Genomic DNA, 20,377 nt, shown 5'->3' with positions numbered 1-20,377 from the left:
GGAGAATTCCACCAAACTTATAAAGAACTAAAACCAAGTCTACATAAACTCTTCAAGAAAGTAGAAAAGGAAGGAACTCTTTTTCTTTTTCTTTTTTTTTTTTTTGAGATGGAGTTTAGCTCTTGTTGCCCAGGCTGGAGTGCAATGGCGTGATCTCTGCTCACTGCAACCTCTGCCTCCTGGGTTCAAGCGATTCTCCTGCCTCAGCCTCCTGAGTAGCTGGGATTACAGGGATGTGCCACCATGCCCGGCTAATTTTGTATTTTTAGTAGAGACGAGGTTTCTCCATGTTGGTCAGGTTGGTCTCGAACTTCCGACCTCAGGTGATCCGCCCACCTTGGCCTCCCAAAGTGCTGGGATTATAGGCGTGAGCCGCCATGCCTGGCCGAGGAAAGAACACTTTTCAATTTATTTTATAAAGCCAGTATTACCCTGATATCAAAACCAGGCAAAGATAGTACAAAGAAGAAACTACAGACCAATATCCTTTATGATTGAATACTCAAAAATCCTTAACAAATGTTAGCAAATAGAATCCAGCTATATATAGAAAGAATTATACACTGTGACTAAGTGGTATATATTCCAGGGATACAAGGCTGTTTTTTCAGTATTTGAAAAATCATTCAATGTAATCCACCAGCAAGCTAAAGAAAAATCTCATGATCCTATCAATTGATACAGAAAACACGTTTGACAAAATTCAACATTCACGCATGACAAAAACTCTCAGTATAATAGGAATAGAAAGAAACTTCCTCGACTTGACAAAAAGCATCTGCAAAAACCTGCAACTAACATCATACTTAGTGGTGAAAGATTGAATGCCTTCTCCCTAAAATCAAGAACAGGGAAGGACGTCTGCTCTTATTGCTGTTATTCAACCAGAAGTTCTAGTGCACACCATAAGGCAAGAAAAGGAAATAAAAGCCATACAGATAAAAAAAAGGAAAATAAAAAATCTGTCTCTATTTGTAGATGACTTGATGATCTACCTAGAAATCCCAAAAAATTTACAAGGAAACTCCAGCAGCTAATAAGTGAGTTCCTAAGTTCATAACTTATCACAAGGTCATAAGTTACAAGATCAACATAAGAAAATTAATTGTATTTCCATATGCTAGCAACAAACAAATGGAAATCAAAATAAAAATACAAAGCAAATGTTAATCAATCAAATGAAATACTTAGGTATAAATATAATAAAACATATATAGGGCTTATACGTTAAAAACTATAAGATACTGATGAAAAAATCAAAGATCTAAATAAATGTAGAGACATATGCATTTTAAATCTTAACTGAGAGTCCTTTTCAAGGATGCCTTCAACCCTTTATTCCCATATGCACTATATCTATGTTGCCTCTGTGAACACAGGAACAAATATTTGAATTCAGTGCCATGACAAATAGCAGAAGATGCTGATAATCCTGAATTTCTTTGGGTGATCATGCTTCTATTGAGTTGGATGGCATAGTCTAGTGGTTAGGAACAACAACAAAAAAATAAAGGGACATACTATGTTATGGATTGGAAGACTCAACACAGTCAAGATGCTAATTCTCCCCAAAATGATATATAAATTTAATGTATTTCCTGTCAAAATTACAAGATTTTTAAAAATGTAAATATCAACAGAATTCTAAAATGTATATGGAAAGTTATAGGAGCTAGAATAGTTCATAGCAGCTTTATTTGTAATAATCAAATACAGGAAACCACCCAAATGTCTTATAATAGGTAAATGGTTAACTAAATTGTGGTACGCCCATAGCAGGGACTATACTCAGCAATAAAAAGGAAAAAATTGGCTGAGCACTGTGGCTCATGCCTGTAATCCCAACACATTGGGAGGCAGAAGTGGGTGGATCACTTGAGGTCAGGAATTCGAGACCAGCCTAGCCAACATGGTGAAACCCTGTCTCTACTAAAAATACAAAAATTAGCTGGGCGTGGTGGGTGGCACACACTTGTACTCCTAGCTATTTGGGAGGTTGAGGCGGGAGGATTGCTTGAACCTGAGAATTGGAGGTTGCAGTGAGCCAAGATGGTGCCACTGCACTCCAGCCTGGGTGACACAGTGAGATTCTGCTTCAAAAAATAAAAAAATAAAAACAAATAAAAATAAAAAAAGGAACACATTATTGATATGTGCAACAATTTGGATGGATCTTTAGTTCATTATGCTGAGTGAAGAAAAGGCAATCTCAAAAGTTTGCTCATTATATGATTTCATTTATATAACATGGTCAAAAAGTTGTTCAAAAGTCTGGACATTTCGGCTCATGCCTATAATCCCAACATTTTGGGAGGCTGAGGCAGGAGGCTCGCTTGAGCTTAGGAGTTCATGACCAACATGGGCAATATAGTGAGACCTCTGTCTCTTAAAAAAAAAAAAAAAGTGTTAAGAAGATTAGTGCTTTCCAGGGGTTAGGGATGGTGGGTCAGGGAAAGGGGTAGGTATGACTTTAAAGCTGTAGCTTGTGGGAGATCTTTGTGGTAAGGAGCTAGTTCTATAGCTTACTTGTGTTGGTTCTGTAAATCTACCCTTTTGATAAGATAACATATAAACTATACATACACCTTATGCCATTGTCAATGTCCTCATTTCAATAGTCTACTATAGTTACAGAAAATATAACTGTTATGGTCTGAATATCTGTCTCTCCAAAATTCATATGTTGAAATCTAATCTCCAACATGTTGCTATTAAGAGGTGGGGCCTTTGGGAGGTGACTAGGTCATGAGGGTGGAACCCTCATGGATGGAATTACAGACCTTATAAAAGAGGCCTGGGGGACCCCATTTGCTCTTCCATGTTGTGAGGACACATAGACGCCACCATTTAGGCTGGGCACAGTGGCTCACGCCTGTAATCCCAACACTTTGGGAAGCTGAGGTGGGTGTATCAGAAGGTCAGGAGTTCGAGACCAGCCTGGCCACTATGGTGAAACCCTGTCTCTACCAAAAATACAAAAATTAGCCGGTCTTGGTGGCACGTGCCTGTAGTCCCAGTTACTTAGGAGGCTGAGGCAGAAGAATCGCTTGAACCCAGGAGGCAGAGGTTGCAGTGAGCCAATAGTGCACCACTGCACTCCAGCCTGGGTGACAGAGCGAGACTCCATCTCAAAAAAAAAAAAAAAGAAGGCACCATTTATCAGGAACAGGCCTTCACTAGACACCACATCTACGAGGGCCTTTATCTTGGACTTCCCAGACTCCAGAACTGTAAGCAATAAATTTACGTTATTTATAAACTACCCAGTCTAAGGTATTTTGTTACAGCAGCCCAAATGGACTAAGTAATCAGTAATCACTAGGGGAAACTGAGTGAAGAGTACATGGGCTCTCTCTGTATTAAACTTGCAACTTCCTGCAAATCTATAGTTATCTCAAAAAAAAAAAAAAAAAAGGTTTTGAAATGTTCATGGTAAATTATAGAACACTGCAATTTTAAGGTGGTGGTGTGCAAACCCAGGCAATGGCAAGCAAGCTGGAGGAGTTAGATGCTTCTGAAACTTTATTTCTGCTCATACCTTTCTATCTTTGCTGCTGTCTAGATTCTAAGATTTTGGTTTGTTACATTGTGGGTTATGTTGTCTAAAGCTGTGCTTCTTAAACTTTGATTTACATATGAATCCTCTGGGGGTCTTTTTAGAATATAGATTCTGATTCTATAGGTCTGGGATGGAACCTGAGATCAGAGTCAAGATTAGCATGAGGTAAGTGCGGCAGATTTGTTTAAGTGCTGAGTCAGATCTCGCTTTTATTTAAAATGTTGATATTTTGTGTATCATGGATTTTTGGCAGTGATTTCGGTATTTTAAAATATTGTTTATCTTGATTACTGAGTTTTGGGGCACCTCCTTCCATTTTGCACTATAGGCGGCCATCTCTCACTCTAGTCCCAGGCTTGCCTGAGATTCCGCATTTCTGGCAAGCTCCCAAATGAGACCAAGGCTGCGGGTCTGCAAATTATATTTTAAATAGCAAGGGACTAAAGACAGGTGGAGCAGCCCCTGCCATGTTAGAATACCCACAAAAGAAGCTCTCCTCCCTTCCCCCCTCCACCACCGTCTCCAACTTGCATGACAAGGGCATTTCTGCACATTGGTAGAAAGCCAGCCCATTGGCAAAGCTGTAGCTATGGCCCTGGAATTTAATTTCATGCCAGGCTTCCCAAAATGAGGTCTATTTTTGTCCATCAGTTCTGCCCCAAAGAAGGAGCCAAATTACTCTAACATAGGACATGCAAGTCAGACTCGTTCTGCATTTGGTCACCATCTTTGTGCCTGTGCTCATGGAGGAGGACCCCATGACCATTGCCACATGCTGTCCTTAGGACCCTGAGGGTCCACTGTGTCTCATGACTCATTCCAGGCCACTGGAACCAGGTAAATCTCCCTTCCTTATAGCCTGTGCTGGATTCTTGGATGTCCAGCCAAGGACAGACACAACACACAACATGAGTGATTTGCCCATTAATAAAAATTCATGAGAGGCTGGGCGTGGTAGGTCACGCCTGTAATCCCAGCACTTTGGGAGGCCAAGGAGGGCAGATCACAAGGTCAGGATATTGAGACCATCCTGGCTAACACAGTGAAACCTCATCTCTACTAAAAATACAAAAAAAAAAAAAAAAAAAAAAAAATTAGCCGGGCGTGGTGGCAGGCACCTGTAGTCCCAGCTGAAGGCTGAGACAGGAGAATGGCGGCGTGAACCTGGGAGGCAGAGCTTGCAGTGAGCCGAGATCACACCACTGCACTCCAGCCTGGGCGACAGAGCGAGACTCTATCTCAAAAAAAAAAAAAAAAAAAAAAAAATTCATGAGACACACATATCCTCCTGGCTACTCAGTGAACCTGGCTGACATGTGTAATCTACTCCTTCCTTCTAGGGAGTTAGTGGAAGAAACACTGCGGTCAGAACATCAACACTAACTCTATTTTTCCTTTTCAGCTGCAATTAGAAATGACCCCTTCTGAATTGTAGTCATAGCTGGAGCTGCCTGTATTTTCCTTGTTTGTGAATTTCACGAAGATTGTCTGGATTTGTAAACATTCTAAATTTTAGGAAGACCAAGTGCTGGATGATAAAGGAAGAAACCAAGCTTTTGAGTGCCTCTTAGCAGGGTTATTCCTGCTAAGGAGTTAAGAAAAAAACTTTAAGGAATCATCCCTGTGGCCTCCTAAACTGAACCTTGAGTGTTCCCTAACAAAAATTTAATGAGTGCTTATTACGTTGAAGGCTCTGTGCCAGTCGCTATAAGGGACATAGAGAAGTAAGACACAATTCCCATTTCCAAGGAGCCGAGGTTTCTGATGGGGGACACAGCATACACTTTGCTGAAATAATAAGACACCAAAAGAACAGCAGAGACATTAAGTGCTATAGGACTTCAGGGAGGGAGTCATCCAGTGGGATAGGGTGGCCTAGGAAGCCTTCTTAGAACAGATTAGACCTAAACTAGAATCCAACAGCAGAGAAGAGGGTGTTATTAACTATGTCTTTTTATTTTCTGTATTTTGATGTTTGACATTTGGGGACTTGCTGACCCTTGAAGGGAGGAATTATCCCTCTAGCCAATTCCTAGGGATAGTAAATAACTGGCCCTTGAGCACACTTTTCAAATGCAAACCAACCAATCCAGACCAACCACGCCCCCAACCACCTTCACTATTGGGCTGTCACACTCAGGGTCACTGTTCCCCTACCCTAATCTCCCCAAGGCTAGGTACCAAACAACTAGGGATATCCCCTATGCCCCAGAGGCTGCTGAATTTATTTAAACTAGGCAAAGGAGAGCCTGCCTCACCCGTCATTCCCAGAACCACAATCACATCTTTTGCCCTTGTTTCTCCACTCCCTCTGCCTTCTGACTGACCCTGGAGCCTCCTTGCCGGCCCCTTATGGCTCAGTGTGCCCCGTCCTCTTGGGACCTGTGAGTGTAACAACTTTCTTTTCAACAGCAGCCATCTCCTGATCTGTTGGCCTTGTCATATCTAAGAAATAATAAAACCTCGTATAAGGAGTAAGTTGGTGGGATTGTAAACTAGTTCAACCATTATGGAAAACAGTATGGCGATTCCTCAAGGATCTAGAACTAGATGTACCATATGACCCAGCCATCCCATTACTGGGGATATACCCAAAGGATTATAAATTATGCTGCTATAAAGACACATGCACACGTATGTTTATTGCAGCACTATTCACAATAGCAAAGACTTGGAATCAACCCAAATGTCCATCAGTGACAGATTGGATTAAGAAAATGTGGCACATATACACCATGGAATACTATGCAGCCATAAAAAAGGATGAGTTTGCGTCCTTTGTAGGGACATGGATGCAGCTGGAAACCATCATTCTTAGCAAACTATCACAAGAACAGAAAACCAAACACCGCATGTTCTCACTCATAGGTGGGAACTGAACAATGAGATCACTTGGACTCAGGAAGGGGAACATCACACACCGGGGCCTATCATGGGGAGGGGGGAGGGGGGAAGGATTGCATTGGGAGTTATACCTGATGTAAATGACGAGTTGATGGGTGCAGTAGACCAACATGGCACAAGTATACATATGTAACAAACCTGCACGTTATGCACATGTACCCTACAACTTAAAGTATAATAATAATAAATAAATTTAAAAAAAAAAAAAAAAAAAAGAAATAATAAAACCTCAATTTTAAAACAGAAGGAAGATACTCACTCCAGGGGGACAAAATGAGGTGAGCAGATGAACTGAGTCAGGGATGAAGTCTCTAAGCCCTACTGAAGCCTCCTTTTCTTGGTTTTGTTTGAAGAGCAATGATACCATTTTCATCCATCGTCACCAAGGGTGTCTCACCCTCCCCCACACAGCTGGAGCACCTTTGCAAAACTGAGGGGAAGACCCTAGCTGGGAAGAAGGCAGGGAAGAATTAGGCCAAATCAGGAGGTTATTGTGTGCCAAACCAAGGAATTAACTTACTCACCATTTGTTGGTGATCTGCTCTGTGTTAGGTGCAGTGTTAGGCACTTTGGTCTGTATTTTCTCATTCTAAATTTCACAACAACTCTGTAATAGGTGTTATAATCACTGTTTATCACTGTTAGGTGATATAATCACTGTTTTCCAAATAAGGAAGCCAAGGTTCAGAGTCATTCAACAGTTTTGCCTGAGATCACAGAGACAGGAAGTGGCTGTTGGAATTTGAAGTGGGATTTGAACACAGCATTTTTGACTCTAAGGTGAATGCTTATTCGATTTGGTCCTTTAGTCCCAGATCCTTCCGTTCCAGTCTGGATAGTTTTGGGAAGCAGGGAGCTAGGTGCTCACATTCTTCAGGGAGCATGAAACAGACAATCCTACCAGGCCCTCCCTCTTCAAATTGTCCAGCCTAAGCCTTAAGACAGTTTTCAAGTGAGATAGTTCTACTTGAGTCTGAAGTCAGTCTGAAAGTGTAGTATGGTCCACAAAGTTTGATCCATAGATGGGACCACAGGAGCCTACCATCCCATCCCTTGGAACTGTTAGCTGAGTGGGCTGAGGCCTCCAATAAATACAGGCTAGTTATGGATTTCCTCTCCACAGGGAGCAATTTTCCTTGCTCTTCCTCCAGCTAGCCAGTCATGCCTAGGCCAGCCGTCTACTAACACTTGTCCTTAGGCCTCTGGGCAGAGAATGGGGGTACATCAGCACGATGCCCTCTCCCTGCCCTCATACCCTTTACTCCAATGCGTTGTGGAGCCAGCATCTTCCCAGGCTTGTGTCTGTGATTCATGACAGCAGCTGGATTTCCCAACTTACCAACACTTAACGTGACTTGTGTCTTGGGTATTTCAGTTTGAAGCTGGGTGGAAGTTTTCTAGGAAGACAAAGGAAATAGGAAGTGGTGGAAGGCATTTCTGGAAGAAGGGGCAGCACATACAAAGGCATGAAGATATGAGATTTTGCAGGTATCGAAGAAAAGATCTATATGCCAGAAAGAAAGATGTGTGTAGAAGAAGGTAAGGCTGGAAAGAAAGTGGGGAGATAGCATGATAGGAACTGGGCTTTTTTAGGGGAAACAATTGACCGCAGAAGGCACATGATGGCAGCTGGATTTCCCAAGGGGATGATGGGTTACCCACATCTGGTATGTTCTTCTACCCAGACTCAGTGGCCAGTGGCTGACCAGCAGAAGGGGTGGCTGGGCTTGCATGCATATAGAGATCAGGATGAGGTCCCTAAACAGACTTGCACAGAGCAGCCCTGCAAACCTCAAGCTCCACTGGCCGCTGGCGACAGAACCCTGTTTTCTTGACCATCTGCGCCTCCCTCCATACCATGTGCCTCAGGCTGTCTGAACTCACCAGAGAGAACAACATACACTTCCCAGAGCCCCTTGCAGGCCTGAATTTCCTCTAGTTCCTGGATTTCCATCTATTTGTCTGGCTTTTGCAGCCACTACTTGCAGCCCTGCGCTGGCCATCAGGGAGTAACACAAAGTGGCACAGTTGCTCCCTCATTGCTGCTGATCTTGTTGGCTACACTACCTCTGGCTTGGGAGACTTTGAATCCCTTTGTCCTCACAGCTAGGAAATGATTTATGACCCTCCCTTCCATAACTGTCACTTCTGCCAGACCATGTTGATATGCTCCGGCTTGTAGGAGCCACTCCAGAAGTGTGGCCTCTGTTCAAATCCTTTCCACTGGAAAAGCTACCCAATTCCCATCCCCCATCCTTTCCAAATCAGACTCCAGGCTTCTTGGAATTCACCCATTGTTGAAAAATGCTTTTTTTTTGGGTATATATTTCTTCAGAAATGGAAAGCTAAATATATATGTAAAAATATGACACGAACTAAATACATATGTAAAAATACGACACAAAACCAAGGTTTCCCCTTCAGTGAAACTCAAAAATACATGAGAGAATTCTTTCAGAAACCCACAGACTATGGTACTAAATATAGCTGGGCGGGGGGTGGAGTGGGGCGGGGGATAGAGTGGAAGGTGAGGAGGAAGGAATGAAGACAGGAGGAGGACATGTGATGCAGAAGCCCACCGTGGCTCCGCAGTGGAGTATCAAGTCTGTGTCATTCGCATGGAATCAGGCTCTATTTTTAACTACATGTCTATTTTATTCTACACTTTTATTAACCTTTCTGAGTACAAGGCTTCTTAACATAGGGACAATTCGAGCTTTGAAATAGACTTTATCCAGGAGATAGCCGTTTTTCTTGGGTAAAACAGGTGACAGAATATTCAGCACAGATTCCTTTTTGTGAGGGTATGGCCGTGCTGAGGCTGCAGTGCGGGGATGTTTTGAAAGGTCAAAGGTTGCTTTTTCCCTAAAGAATGACATTGGAAAAACTGTTTCCTTTACAGCTTTTTTTTTTTTTTTTTTTTTTAAAGAAAGAGTTTCTCTCTTGTTGCCCAGGCTGGAGTGCAGTGGCATGACCTCGGTTCACTGCAACCTCCACCTTCCAGGTTCAAGCGATTCTCCCACCTTAGCCTTCCAAGTAGCTGGGATTACAGGCGTGCGCCACGATGCTCGGCCAATTTTTTGTATTTTTAGTAGAGATGGGGCTTCACCATGTTGGTCAGGCTGGTCTCGAACTCCTAACCTCAGGTGATCCACCTGCTTCGGCCTCCCAAAGTGCTGGGATTACAGGTGTGAGTCACCATGCCCGGCCCCTTACAGCTTTCTTATTTGTGTTTATCTTCCCTCTCTATTTCCCCTAGTAAGAATATCTTCGTGGAACAGAGTCCCCTTCTAGGGAACCAGCTGTCCAGGTTTGCGGGGACTTTCTTGGTTTTAGCACTAAAAATCCCATGTCCTGGGAGACCTTAGTCCCCGACAAACTGTTGGTTGGTGCTGCAGGCTGAATAATGGCCTTCCAAAAATGTCCACACTCTAATCCCCGGAACCTGTGAATATGTTATCTTAACATGGTAAAAGGAATCCAGATAGCCCCTGGAAGCTAGAAAAGGCAAAAGAATGGATTTTTCCAGAAAGAATGTTTTCTTCCAGAAAGAACATTCTTTGATTTTCAAACTTCTATGACTATAAGATCATAAATTTGTGTTGTTTTAAGCTAGTAAGTTTCCAGTGATTTATTACAGCAGCAATAGGAAGTGAATACACTTGGTTACCCAGCCCCTTCCTCAACCAGGAAGCCCAATGAACCGCTGAACCACTCATGCACTGAACCGAAGAAGCTCAATTACTGCAGAAGTGGAGAAACAAAGTCAGCTCATTGAAAATGTACCATGTGTGAGAATTTCAGGGACACAGAAAGACACAGTTTTAAATTAATTCCGCTGTTATTTTGGACTTTTCTCTAAAAAATCTGAAAGTAAAGAAATGCACAATAACCTACAAATGCCCCAAAATAAAGCCTTTGCAATTCCTTAAGTTAAAATACTAACCTCCACCTAGAGGCAACAGAACCTGTTTACAGGTTCAGGTTTAAATCCTGCCCCAGGTGTCACTAGCTGGGTGACCTTGGGTGCCCAACTAGTTACTCAATTGCTCTGGCTGCCAACTCTTATCTCTAAGCTGGAGGTAATAATATTAATCTGGCTCACAGTGCTGTTAGATAAATGGTATAAAGAGTTTAGTACAGCACCAGCACTCAGGGACGTTGGACATATTTCTATTTCCTGAGGAAGTCCAATCACCCCTTGGGGAGGAAAGTAGAGGGGGACAGGGAAAACTCAAAAACTCTTTGGAAAAAAAAAAACAAAAAAAACGTGCAGCTTGCCAATGTGGGAGTTATTAAATCTAAGAAGATTTTCTTTTGACCAGCAAAGCTTGTCCCTGGCCTGGCCTCAGTGAGATGTTTTTCTTGGTCTTGCTGCCCCTTTTGTCCTGCTGTCCCTTAGAGAGAGCAGATGTTTCCTTTCCGGCTTAGAAAGCCATCTCTAGAGAATGAGGGTCTGACTACAACCAGACCCTGATATCTTCTCTCCTCTTTAAGTGAAACCAAACAAAGGGTTCTTTTTTTTTTTGAGATGGAGTTTTGTTCTTGTTGCCCAGGCTGGAGTGCAATGGCATGATCTTGGCTCACTGCAACCTCCGCCTCCTGGGTTCAAGCGATTTTCCTACCTCAGCCTCCCTAGTAGCTGAAATTACAGGCACCCGCCACTGTGTCCAGCTAATATTTGTATTATTATTATTATTTTTTAAGACAGAGTTTTGCTTCTGTTGCCCAGGCTGGAGTGCAATGGCATGATCTTGGATCGCTGCAACCTCTGTCTCCCGAGTTCAAGTGATTCTCCTGCCTCAGCCTCCCAAGTAGCTGGGATTACAGGCTCCCACCACCGCACCTGGTTAATTTTTGTATTTTTAGTAAAGACAGGGTTTCACCACATTGGCTAGGCTGGTCTTGAACTCCTGACCTCACGTGATCCGCCCACCTTGGCCTCCCAAAGTGCTGGGATTAGAGGTGTGAGTCACGCGCCTGGCCTAATTTTTGTATTTCTAGTGGAGATGGGGTTTCATCATGTTGGCCAGTCTGGTCTCAAACTTCTGACCTTAGATGATCTGCCCACCTCAGCCTCCCAGAGTGCTGGGATTATAGGCGTGAGCTACCGCACCCCGCCCACAGTATTCTGAGTAATGTCAGAGCAGCCAAGGTTGGGGAGGGCGTGTGCTGCGCTTGGGCAGATTTTGACGGACTTTAGAGCCTCAGCTGAGGTGTGTTTGGATGATGGATGGGGGAGAGCCGCATGCAGGAACGTCAGGCTGGTCCACAGTTCTCCAAGTTATTGACTGAGCTCTGCTGGCATTGAGACAGAGGAGGTTTCTGCTGCGATGGACGACATTGCTTTGAAAGATTTCATGTGTCTTATGAAAGTCTCAGAGCTCATAGAGGATTTTGCTGCTTCTCCCTCAACTGACCCAGAGGTATGATCCCAGTGGACACCAGCATGAAACAATCTTGAAATGGTCTTTAGGATTCTGATGTGAAATAAGACACCACTGTGTATCACTTAAAGCAAATGATTTTAAAATGCCAATGACTAGTGCAGGTGAGGATGGGGAAGTGTACATTCTAACACATGGTTGATGAGAGCATAAATTGATAAAGCCTTTTAGGAGGGCAATATGGCAGTCAGCATCTAACAAAATGAGAGATGGGCATGACCTTGACCTGGCACTTCCACCTCCAGGAATCTATACTACAGAAAAAACTTGCACGTGTGCACACAGATGTATTCAAAAAGATGGTTCACTTCAGCATTATTCGTAATAGTAAAAAATCGAGAATAAAAAAGGAAGCTGTTAAATTTCGGTACCTCCATTTGAAGGAATATTATATAGCCATTTAAAAGAATGAAGTAGATTTGTCTAATCTGACATGGGAAGATCTCCAAGACACATCACTAGATGGGAAAAAAATATCAAATCACAGAACAATACCAAGTAAAACTGTGAGTCTATAGTAACTTCACATAGTGATGATAAGAGCGGCAAAGAAAATAACACAGGGAAAGAAGGTAGAGATTGGGTGCTGTGGGCTGCTGGGGAGAGAAGCAAATGGCAAGCCACCAGCCACACGACAGTGAGGAGGAAAGTGTCACAGAGAGAGGGAGCAGCTTTGTAGCCTCTGAGGTGGGAGAGCTGCTGGCATGGCTGCAGCGCTGGCAAAACAAGCTGAAGTCAGAGGCTTGAAGGAGCAGATAGAAAAGGCCTGGAAAGCCCAGGGTACAAGTTTGGGATTTTATTCAAAACCTTTGGAGGGTTTTTGTTTATTTTGAGACAGGGTCTCACTCTGTGCCCTGGCTGGAGTGCAGTGGCGCAATCACGGCTCACTGTAACCTCAAACTCCTGGGCTCAGCCTCCCGAGTAGCGGGGACTACAGGTGCATGCCACCACACTAGGCTAATTTTTAAATTTGTTGTAGAGATAAGGTCTCAGTATGTTGCCCAGGCTGGTCTCAAACTCCTGGCCTCAAATGATCTTCCCACCTTGGCCTCTCAAAGTGCTGGAATTATAGGCACGAGCCACTGTGCCCGGCCTTTGGAGGGTCTTAAGCAACAGAGTGATCTGAGTTACATTTCAGAGACTGGCTGTTGGGTGGAAAATCAATGTAGGGCAGCAAGAGCAGAGGCAGTGAGATCATTTAGGAGTCGATTCCAGGAGTCTGAAATAAAACAGGCGCGAACTCACTCATCTCTAGGCCTCATGTCACTCCCTCTGAGTTAAACACGATACTATGCACGTTAATGTGTTTGATAACTATGATATTAGTTTTAAAAGTAAAAAGGCCTACATTAAGTGGAGAGTAATATTACAGTAGAATTGAATTTTGTTACAGCTCATTCATTACACAGATTGTTTTGTTGTGATTGTATCCAACCTGATCAAATCCCGTCCCAAGAATATAGCAGTTTATTCAACAACCTGGTTTTATCTCATTGGTTTATGAAATGGATGGCAGCACTGTCCCCCCAAGCCCAAGACTAGAAGGGAGACCCCAGGAATTATGAAAACCTGTACAAAATTCCTAAGTAAGGCTAAGGTCCCACAGCCTCATGCTCTTAAGTGGGTTGCTCAAGTGCTTCTGCATACTTCTCCCGCTCATTTTGGTTTTGTTCATTTTTTAGCTAAAGTTGCAGTGCTCCCTGGAAGATCAGACTTTATCTTTTTCACCCTAATTCAAGGCATGGCAAATATTTTATCCTGGGTGAACCTTCTCAGTACTTCCCTGAAAATATTGGGTGGACACCTGAAGAATCATGGAAATTCACTTTGGGCAGTCCATAGCTTTGTTCTTGGAATGTAAAAGATGAATTTGTTGACCTTTACCGAGAGGGCAGTTTTAATTTAAGAGGAAGGAGAAAGACTGCCTAGAATAGGTAAATCTGGAGAGTCAACCTGGGTGGGTCTCAGATGGGCTCTCCCAAACATTCTTAAAATACTGTATTTCTAATTGTTCAAAGACCTTGGCCTGGTGATCTGAATCTTAGTATCTCTAGGCCAGCTTCCTATACTGCCCTGATCCTGGAACCGCTTTCAAAAGCTCCTTGCATGAACAGCAAATGCAGAGTATAACATCATTCTAATGCTTTAGAACTAGCACCAGAGTAATACAGCAAACCCTGTCTTCCAGAATGCCTCTGATATAAAATCATAATTACTCCTCTTTCCTTCATGAGCCTGAGTTTGAGTCAAATGCATCCAGCCTGCTCTGATCTCTCTCCTGTCTCCAGTGGTTTCCCAGGAAAACCAGGACCCTTATTCCTAAAAAGGTTCTAGATCAATCATTTTCAACCAGGGTTAATCACCCCCCAGGGCACATTTGGCAATGTCTGGAGACATTTTGGGTTGTCACAATTGTAAGAAGAAAGTGCTACCGTCATTTAGTTGGCAGAAGCCAGGGGTATTGCTAAACATCCTATAATGCACAGGATAGCCCCACAACAAAGAATCATCTGGTCCAGTTTGTCAACTGTGCCAGGGTTGAAAAATCCTGTTCTACACATAAACAAGGCCTCTGTTTCAAAGGGAAACTAGAAACTCATAATGCCAACACAGGTGGAAGAATTACGGCCCAAAGGGAAGGGAAAAAGAAAAAAAAACAAGGACATTGGAATTTCAGAGTGTTTTTCCACCCCTTTTAGCACAAGGGACTGTTATTGGAAAAAGTGACCAAGTCAAATAGCATATGACAAATGTCCTGCGTGACAAAGGGATTTCCCAGCTACTCACGCAGATCATAAGAGATTAGTTCTAAGGTTCCTGCTCACCCTGTGAGGCTGCTCATGGAGATCTGCCCCTGCTTGAGTGAGGCGCCCTGGTCTAGAACCAGCTCCTGCTCAACTGCCTTCTTCCTTCACTATCCACTCCCCTCCCTTTGTTTTGACAAACCAAATTCCAGTCTAGGGTGTCAGGTCCTGAAGCTTCGAAATACCCCCTGACCTGACAGAATTAATGGTTTCTGTGCCCAGTCATTAAGAGCACAGGATTTTGGAACAAGCAGAGTGAGCGATTTGGGGAATTCTTGGCCAAAGATCAAGAAAGCCTGTTTCTCCTTACAGGCCCTAATTAATTAACTGGCTCTTTATGAAACACTGTGAGGGAACAACTCAGACAAAAAGCAGTAAAGGGATTTTTCAGCAGTCTTTTATTTTCCAGATTCAAAACAGTGTTAGGTAATAATTAGGCAAAGCTAATTGCACTGGTGTCTTAGCGCTGGGAAGGATATTTTCTCCTGAAAGTGAAAATGGTGGGGATGGACAAAGAGGCCTGTCCCCAGTCAAGCTCCCTGACAGGACCTGCCGACCGCTTCTCAGGGGTCTGCTTTACGACCTGAATGATTAATGGCCACCGTGAAATCTGGTTACTGATTTGCTTTTCTCACACAGGATCCAAGAAGTGGGCTTCTTCTCAGAACAGAGTTAAGAAAAGAGTTGTGCAGTTCACCTCACACGTCTGGCCCCTACACACACACAGACACACACACACCCGCACACACGCCCTGGTGTTCTGCCCAGTGTAACCATGTGATATAGTTTGGCTGTGTCCCCATTCAAATCTCATTTTGAATTCCCACATGTTGTGGGAGGGACCCCGTGGGAGGTAACTGAATCATGGGGGCAGGTCTTTCCCGTGCTGTTCTCGTGATAGCAAGTAAGTCTCATGAGATCTGATGGTATTATAAGGGGGAGCTTCCCTGCACAGGCACGCTTTTTGCCTGCTGCCCTACATGTAAGATGCGACTTGCTCCTCTTTGCCTTCCAACCATGATTGTGAGGGTTCCCCAGCCACATGGAACTGTGAGTCCATTAAACCCTCTTTCTTTCGTAAATTGCCCAGTCTCAGTTATGTCTTTATCGGCAGTGCGAAAACGGACTAATACACCATGACAGATTTAGAAATTTATAAGCATACTATGAAGTAGAAGATAATCTTTTTTTTTTTTTTTTTTTTTTTGTAGGCACATTAGTCACAGGTTTGGGATTTCTTTTGTAATTTCTTTTCAGTTTAGATAATTTAAGCCTTTTTTTTTTTTTTTTTTGGTCAAATGAGGTCTCACTATGTTTCCCAGACTGGTCTCAAATTCCTTGACTCAAGCAGTCCTCCTGCCTCAGCCTCCCAAGTAGCTGGGATTACAGTAGGCATGAGTCACCACACCTGGCAATTTCAGATTTTTCAACAAGCTGCAGGAATAGTACAAAGAACTCCCATGTACCAATCTCCCAGATTCCCTATTTGTTAACATCTTACCACATTTGTTTTATTTGTTTTGCTCTCTGTATATTTATTTTATTAGTTTTAAAACTATTTAGTAGTAATTGCCTTATACTTCCTAAAAAAAGGACATATTGGTGACAGTTTGTCAAGCTCATCTTTTTTCAGTTGAAGAAACTATGAATGTTTGGCAAATGGCCTAGAAGTCTGGGCCTACTAAATAGGATTTTCCAAGTATCCCCCAGGATATCTGGGTTCAAATCCTGACTCTACTTCTTTCCAGCAGTGTGACTTTGGGTACCTTCTTAAGTCTCAATTTCTTCATCTGTAAGGTGGGATAATGACAGTATCCCTCTCAGGGGATGCTGTGAGGATCAAATGAACTAAGTAACTAAATAAGTCCATGCACAGACAGGTTCAACTGCATATGCCACCATGTTCAATAACAACATTGCTTCATTTTTGGCTACTATTATCTCCTTTTCCTTTCTCATTTTCTTGTAATTATTCAAGGTTATTATTCTCTAATATTTCCCCAACTAGTGTCTTTTCCAATGAAGCCCAATTCCAGTTTTCACTCGTAGAGCTGTCATGGAACACTCAATCTCCCTAATTTCTCTCTCCCACTGCTAGCCCCCAGCCCCATCCCCTGTTCCCCCAACACACACACATCCTGGTCTTCTATTCAATTTAACCAGAACAAATTCAGAAGCTTACAAGCATACCATGGAATACCAAAGAACAAAGAACCATTTCTTGTAAGGTTATTAAAATACTTGTGATTTAAAGCAGGACAACCCTGAAGAATCCAGGATGCCTGAGCTCACACATCTCTGAACAAGCAATAGGCTGTGATTTGAGTAATTACCCCTGAAGAGAGGGAGGTACCTGACTTCTGGGTATTTGGGTCAATCAGCTGGACTTTCTTTCCTTAGGCATGGATAATTGGGTATTTGGTTAGCAAGGAAAAAAGAAAATTAATGTTTAATATACACATAATATTCCTGGCACTTCCATTAAATGTTTAGAGATTTTCACTTTTAAGCATTTCTTTTTGTGAAATATACTTTTTTTTTTTTTTTTTGGAGATGGAGTCTCGCTCTTTTGCCCAGGCTGGAGTGCAGTGGTGCGATCTTGACTCACTGCAACCGCTGCCTCCTGGGTTCAGGTGATTCTCATGCCTCTGCCTCAGTCCCTCTGGTAGCTGGGATTACAAGCACATGCCACCACGCCTGGCTAATTTTTGTATTTTTAGTAGAGATGGGGTTTCACCATGTTGGCCAGGCTGGTCTCGAATTCTTGGCCTCAAGTGGTCTGCCTGCCTTGGCCTCCCAATGTGCAGGGATTACAGGCGTGAGCTGCTCTGCCCGGTCAATGGGAAATATACCTTTTAAAATCCAGCAACAACAGCACATATTAATCAATTACTAATTATTACCAATGGGCAACCCTCAAGAGGAAGGCCGGAAGAAGGGTCTTGAAGCAGACATCTCTGCTTTCAAGGGCCGCAGCTACAGCTGGGATTTGTTTCTAGGGCCCTGATAGGTGTGCAGCCACCGAGAACAGGGTGGCTTTTGCTGAGCAACAGCTTTGAGCCACGTGTTTATGAGACAGGCTCTACCAACAGCAATTGCAGATGAACAATGGAAGCAGTCTTCAGTGTCTGCTGTGTGGAACCTTGTGCCCGTTTCCAGAGGTGCACATTTACTCTCTTATATGCCTTCAAACTTTGTGCAACTATTTGCCTGTAGGATAAGATCCAAACTCCCAAACAGAGCAAATATAAAGGGTTCTTTAAATCTGAGCCCTACAGCTCTCTCCTGAACCTCCTGCATGCCCTTTTCCCCCAGCAACATATGCCTTCACTCTTGTGTTCCTTCTGTCTCAAATGCCCTTCCCTACCTTGGTAACCCCTGCCAACCCTTTAAAATCCAACTTTCCATGCCACCTTCCCTGACTTTCAGAGCTGGAATTGATCTGTCCTTCCACAAGTCCATACATGTCACTGTAATAGGTTTGATCCCATTTTCTTGGGAGTAGTTCCAGGTCAGGCCTGTGCTTTACTCTTCCTTGCATCCCCAGCATCTTGTCCAGTGTCTGGCACCCAACTGATGCTCAATTACTGTTTGTTGGGTTAAACTGGAAGGCATAACCAGGTCAGGGGCAGAGCAGCCTTGGCTATGGCGTTTCTCTGTTTCTAGCTCCTCCTTATCAACTAGACATTTGACAATACTCAACAAGCCCTCATGGTGTGCACAGCCTTTTGCTGAACTACAGTGTATGCATATGTAAAAATGCAGGCACCTTAAAGATAAGAATTCACTGGACGTGGTGGCTCATACATATAATCTCAGCTACTCTCAGCTGAGGCAGGAGGCTTCCTTGAGCCCAGGAGTTTGAGGTTATAGTGAACTATAATGGCACCACTGCATTCAGCCCTGGGCAACAGAGTGAGACTCCATCTTTAAAAACAAACAAACAACAAACAAACAAGCAAACAAACCTAAGAATTCCCAGTCTAAAGGTAAATTGCCTGACACAAGTGTAGGAACCTATGGGTGAAAAAGTTGTACACTTTGTATATGCTAGTTTTGTGAATGTAAGTTTCTAACATCAGCTCATGCAGATTTCAAAAATCAAAAGTTTAACGTCCCATCTTAATATTAAACCAATTATATTTTTTCTCTTGTCATTCTGATCATTGGTCTATCTCAACAAAAATATGGGGAAAAAATAGAGGCAAATATTCACTTGGCCATCCATCATGCTGTGATGGCTGTCCGTAGCTGATTCTGAAATCACTTGGGGCAGACACACAGATAGGAATAAAATAGTTCCACACATATTTTTAAAGGGTCAATTGATATCTCAGTTGTTTTAACAAAATAAAGAATAGCACTAAGTTCACCACTGACAAAATATTCCCATGTTGGTGAGCACTCAAAAATGTGTCACGCATTCAGTAACATGTGCAATAACAAGTCTTGGATTCCTTTAGAAGGTACAATCCTTCTACAGAGGGTACAGAGGTCAAGTTTGTGTGTGTGTGTGTGTGTGTGTGCGTGTGTGTGTGTGTATGTGTGTAATTCAATCCAAATTAAAGACATCATATCCAAATTACTTTTAAAATATGAGTAGCTTTGGGAGGCCGAGGTGGGTGGATCACGAAGTCAGGGGTTCAAGACCAGCCTGGCCAAGATAGTGAAACCCCGTCTCTACTAAAAATACAAAAATTAGCCAGGCGTGGTGGTGGACGCCTGTAATCCCGGCTACTCAGGAGGCTGAGGCAGAGAATTGCTTGAACCTGGGAGGCAGAGGTTGCAGTGAGCCAAGATCATGCCACTGCACTCCAGCCTGGGCGACAAAGCAGACTCCGTATCAAAAAAAAAAAAAAAAAAAAGAATACCTAATATAGATGACGGGTTGATGGGTGCAACAAACCACCAGGGTGTGTGTATACCTATGTAACAAACCTGCACGTTCTGCACATGTACCCCAGAACTTAAAGTAAAAAAATAAAATGAGTAGCCCATGAACTAAAAAACCAACAAATTTAGAATAACATAAGTCTTTAATTTTTGATTCTTAGAGCTTTTTCTCCTTAATTAGTGGAAATTAAACACCCACCCTAGGAGAGGGGTCAGCCAGGACCTCTGTTCTTGAGCTGTTTCTGTCCATCCCTGACATTCTCTGCACATTAGGGTGTTTGAGGCAGCAAGGCACCCTCTCCTGGGGAATGAAGGTGACATCACAGGCCCAGAGTCCCCACTGGCCCTGAGTGCTCCACTTCCCAGGGACTTCCTCCCTGGAATCTGGAATTCATTTTGGCACAAGTCACGGAGAGCCATGTGAACGATGAAGAGGAAGAGGGTGGCAGGGCTCAGTGTCTGTGTCACCCAGGGTCCATCACCCCCGACTCTTCCCTGAGATCAGTGGCTGCTCGGTGGGGTGGGGAGCTAAGAGGAGAGGGCTGGCCCCTCTGTCCCCTGCAGGCCCTCCAGCTTGAAAAGAGAGCAAATCCATGCCCCCTCACCTCCCTACACACATTCTTTCTGACCCATTTTCTTTCATGTCTGTGTAGATCAGATGCTGAGTCAAACAGCAGCCCAGGATTTCTTCCTGGGCTGCTGCAGTACCAGCTCCAGAGCCAGGGCCAGCTAGTCCCCCGCCAGGCACCTCGGGCCCCTGAGCTGGCCAG

At 43.4% G+C, this 20,377-nt stretch overlaps 1 protein-coding gene across 2 annotated transcripts in view; it reads right to left on the bottom strand.

Annotated features, from left to right (window-relative positions):
- Positions 1 to 20,377, bottom strand: part of NMNAT2 (nicotinamide nucleotide adenylyltransferase 2) — a 176,654-nt gene that overhangs the window by 47,761 nt on the left and 108,516 nt on the right. The window contains exon 1 of one of the 2 annotated variants that reach the window (XM_025359465.1): positions 8,348 to 8,552. The exons of the other annotated variant lie outside the window; for it this stretch is intronic. Within the exon in view, the coding sequence (XP_025215250.1) occupies positions 8,348 to 8,417 (70 nt within the window). The 5' untranslated portion in view covers positions 8,418 to 8,552. Of the gene's footprint in view, positions 1 to 8,347; positions 8,553 to 20,377 lie in introns of those variants that run through there. 2 annotated transcript variants of the gene reach the window in all.

This window comes from Theropithecus gelada, chromosome 1, assembly GCF_003255815.1.
Source record: "Theropithecus gelada isolate Dixy chromosome 1, Tgel_1.0, whole genome shotgun sequence".
Lineage (NCBI taxonomy): Eukaryota > Metazoa > Chordata > Mammalia > Primates > Cercopithecidae > Theropithecus > Theropithecus gelada.
Note: the sequence above shows the minus strand (reverse complement) of the source record. Positions and strands in the feature narration are given on the sequence as shown.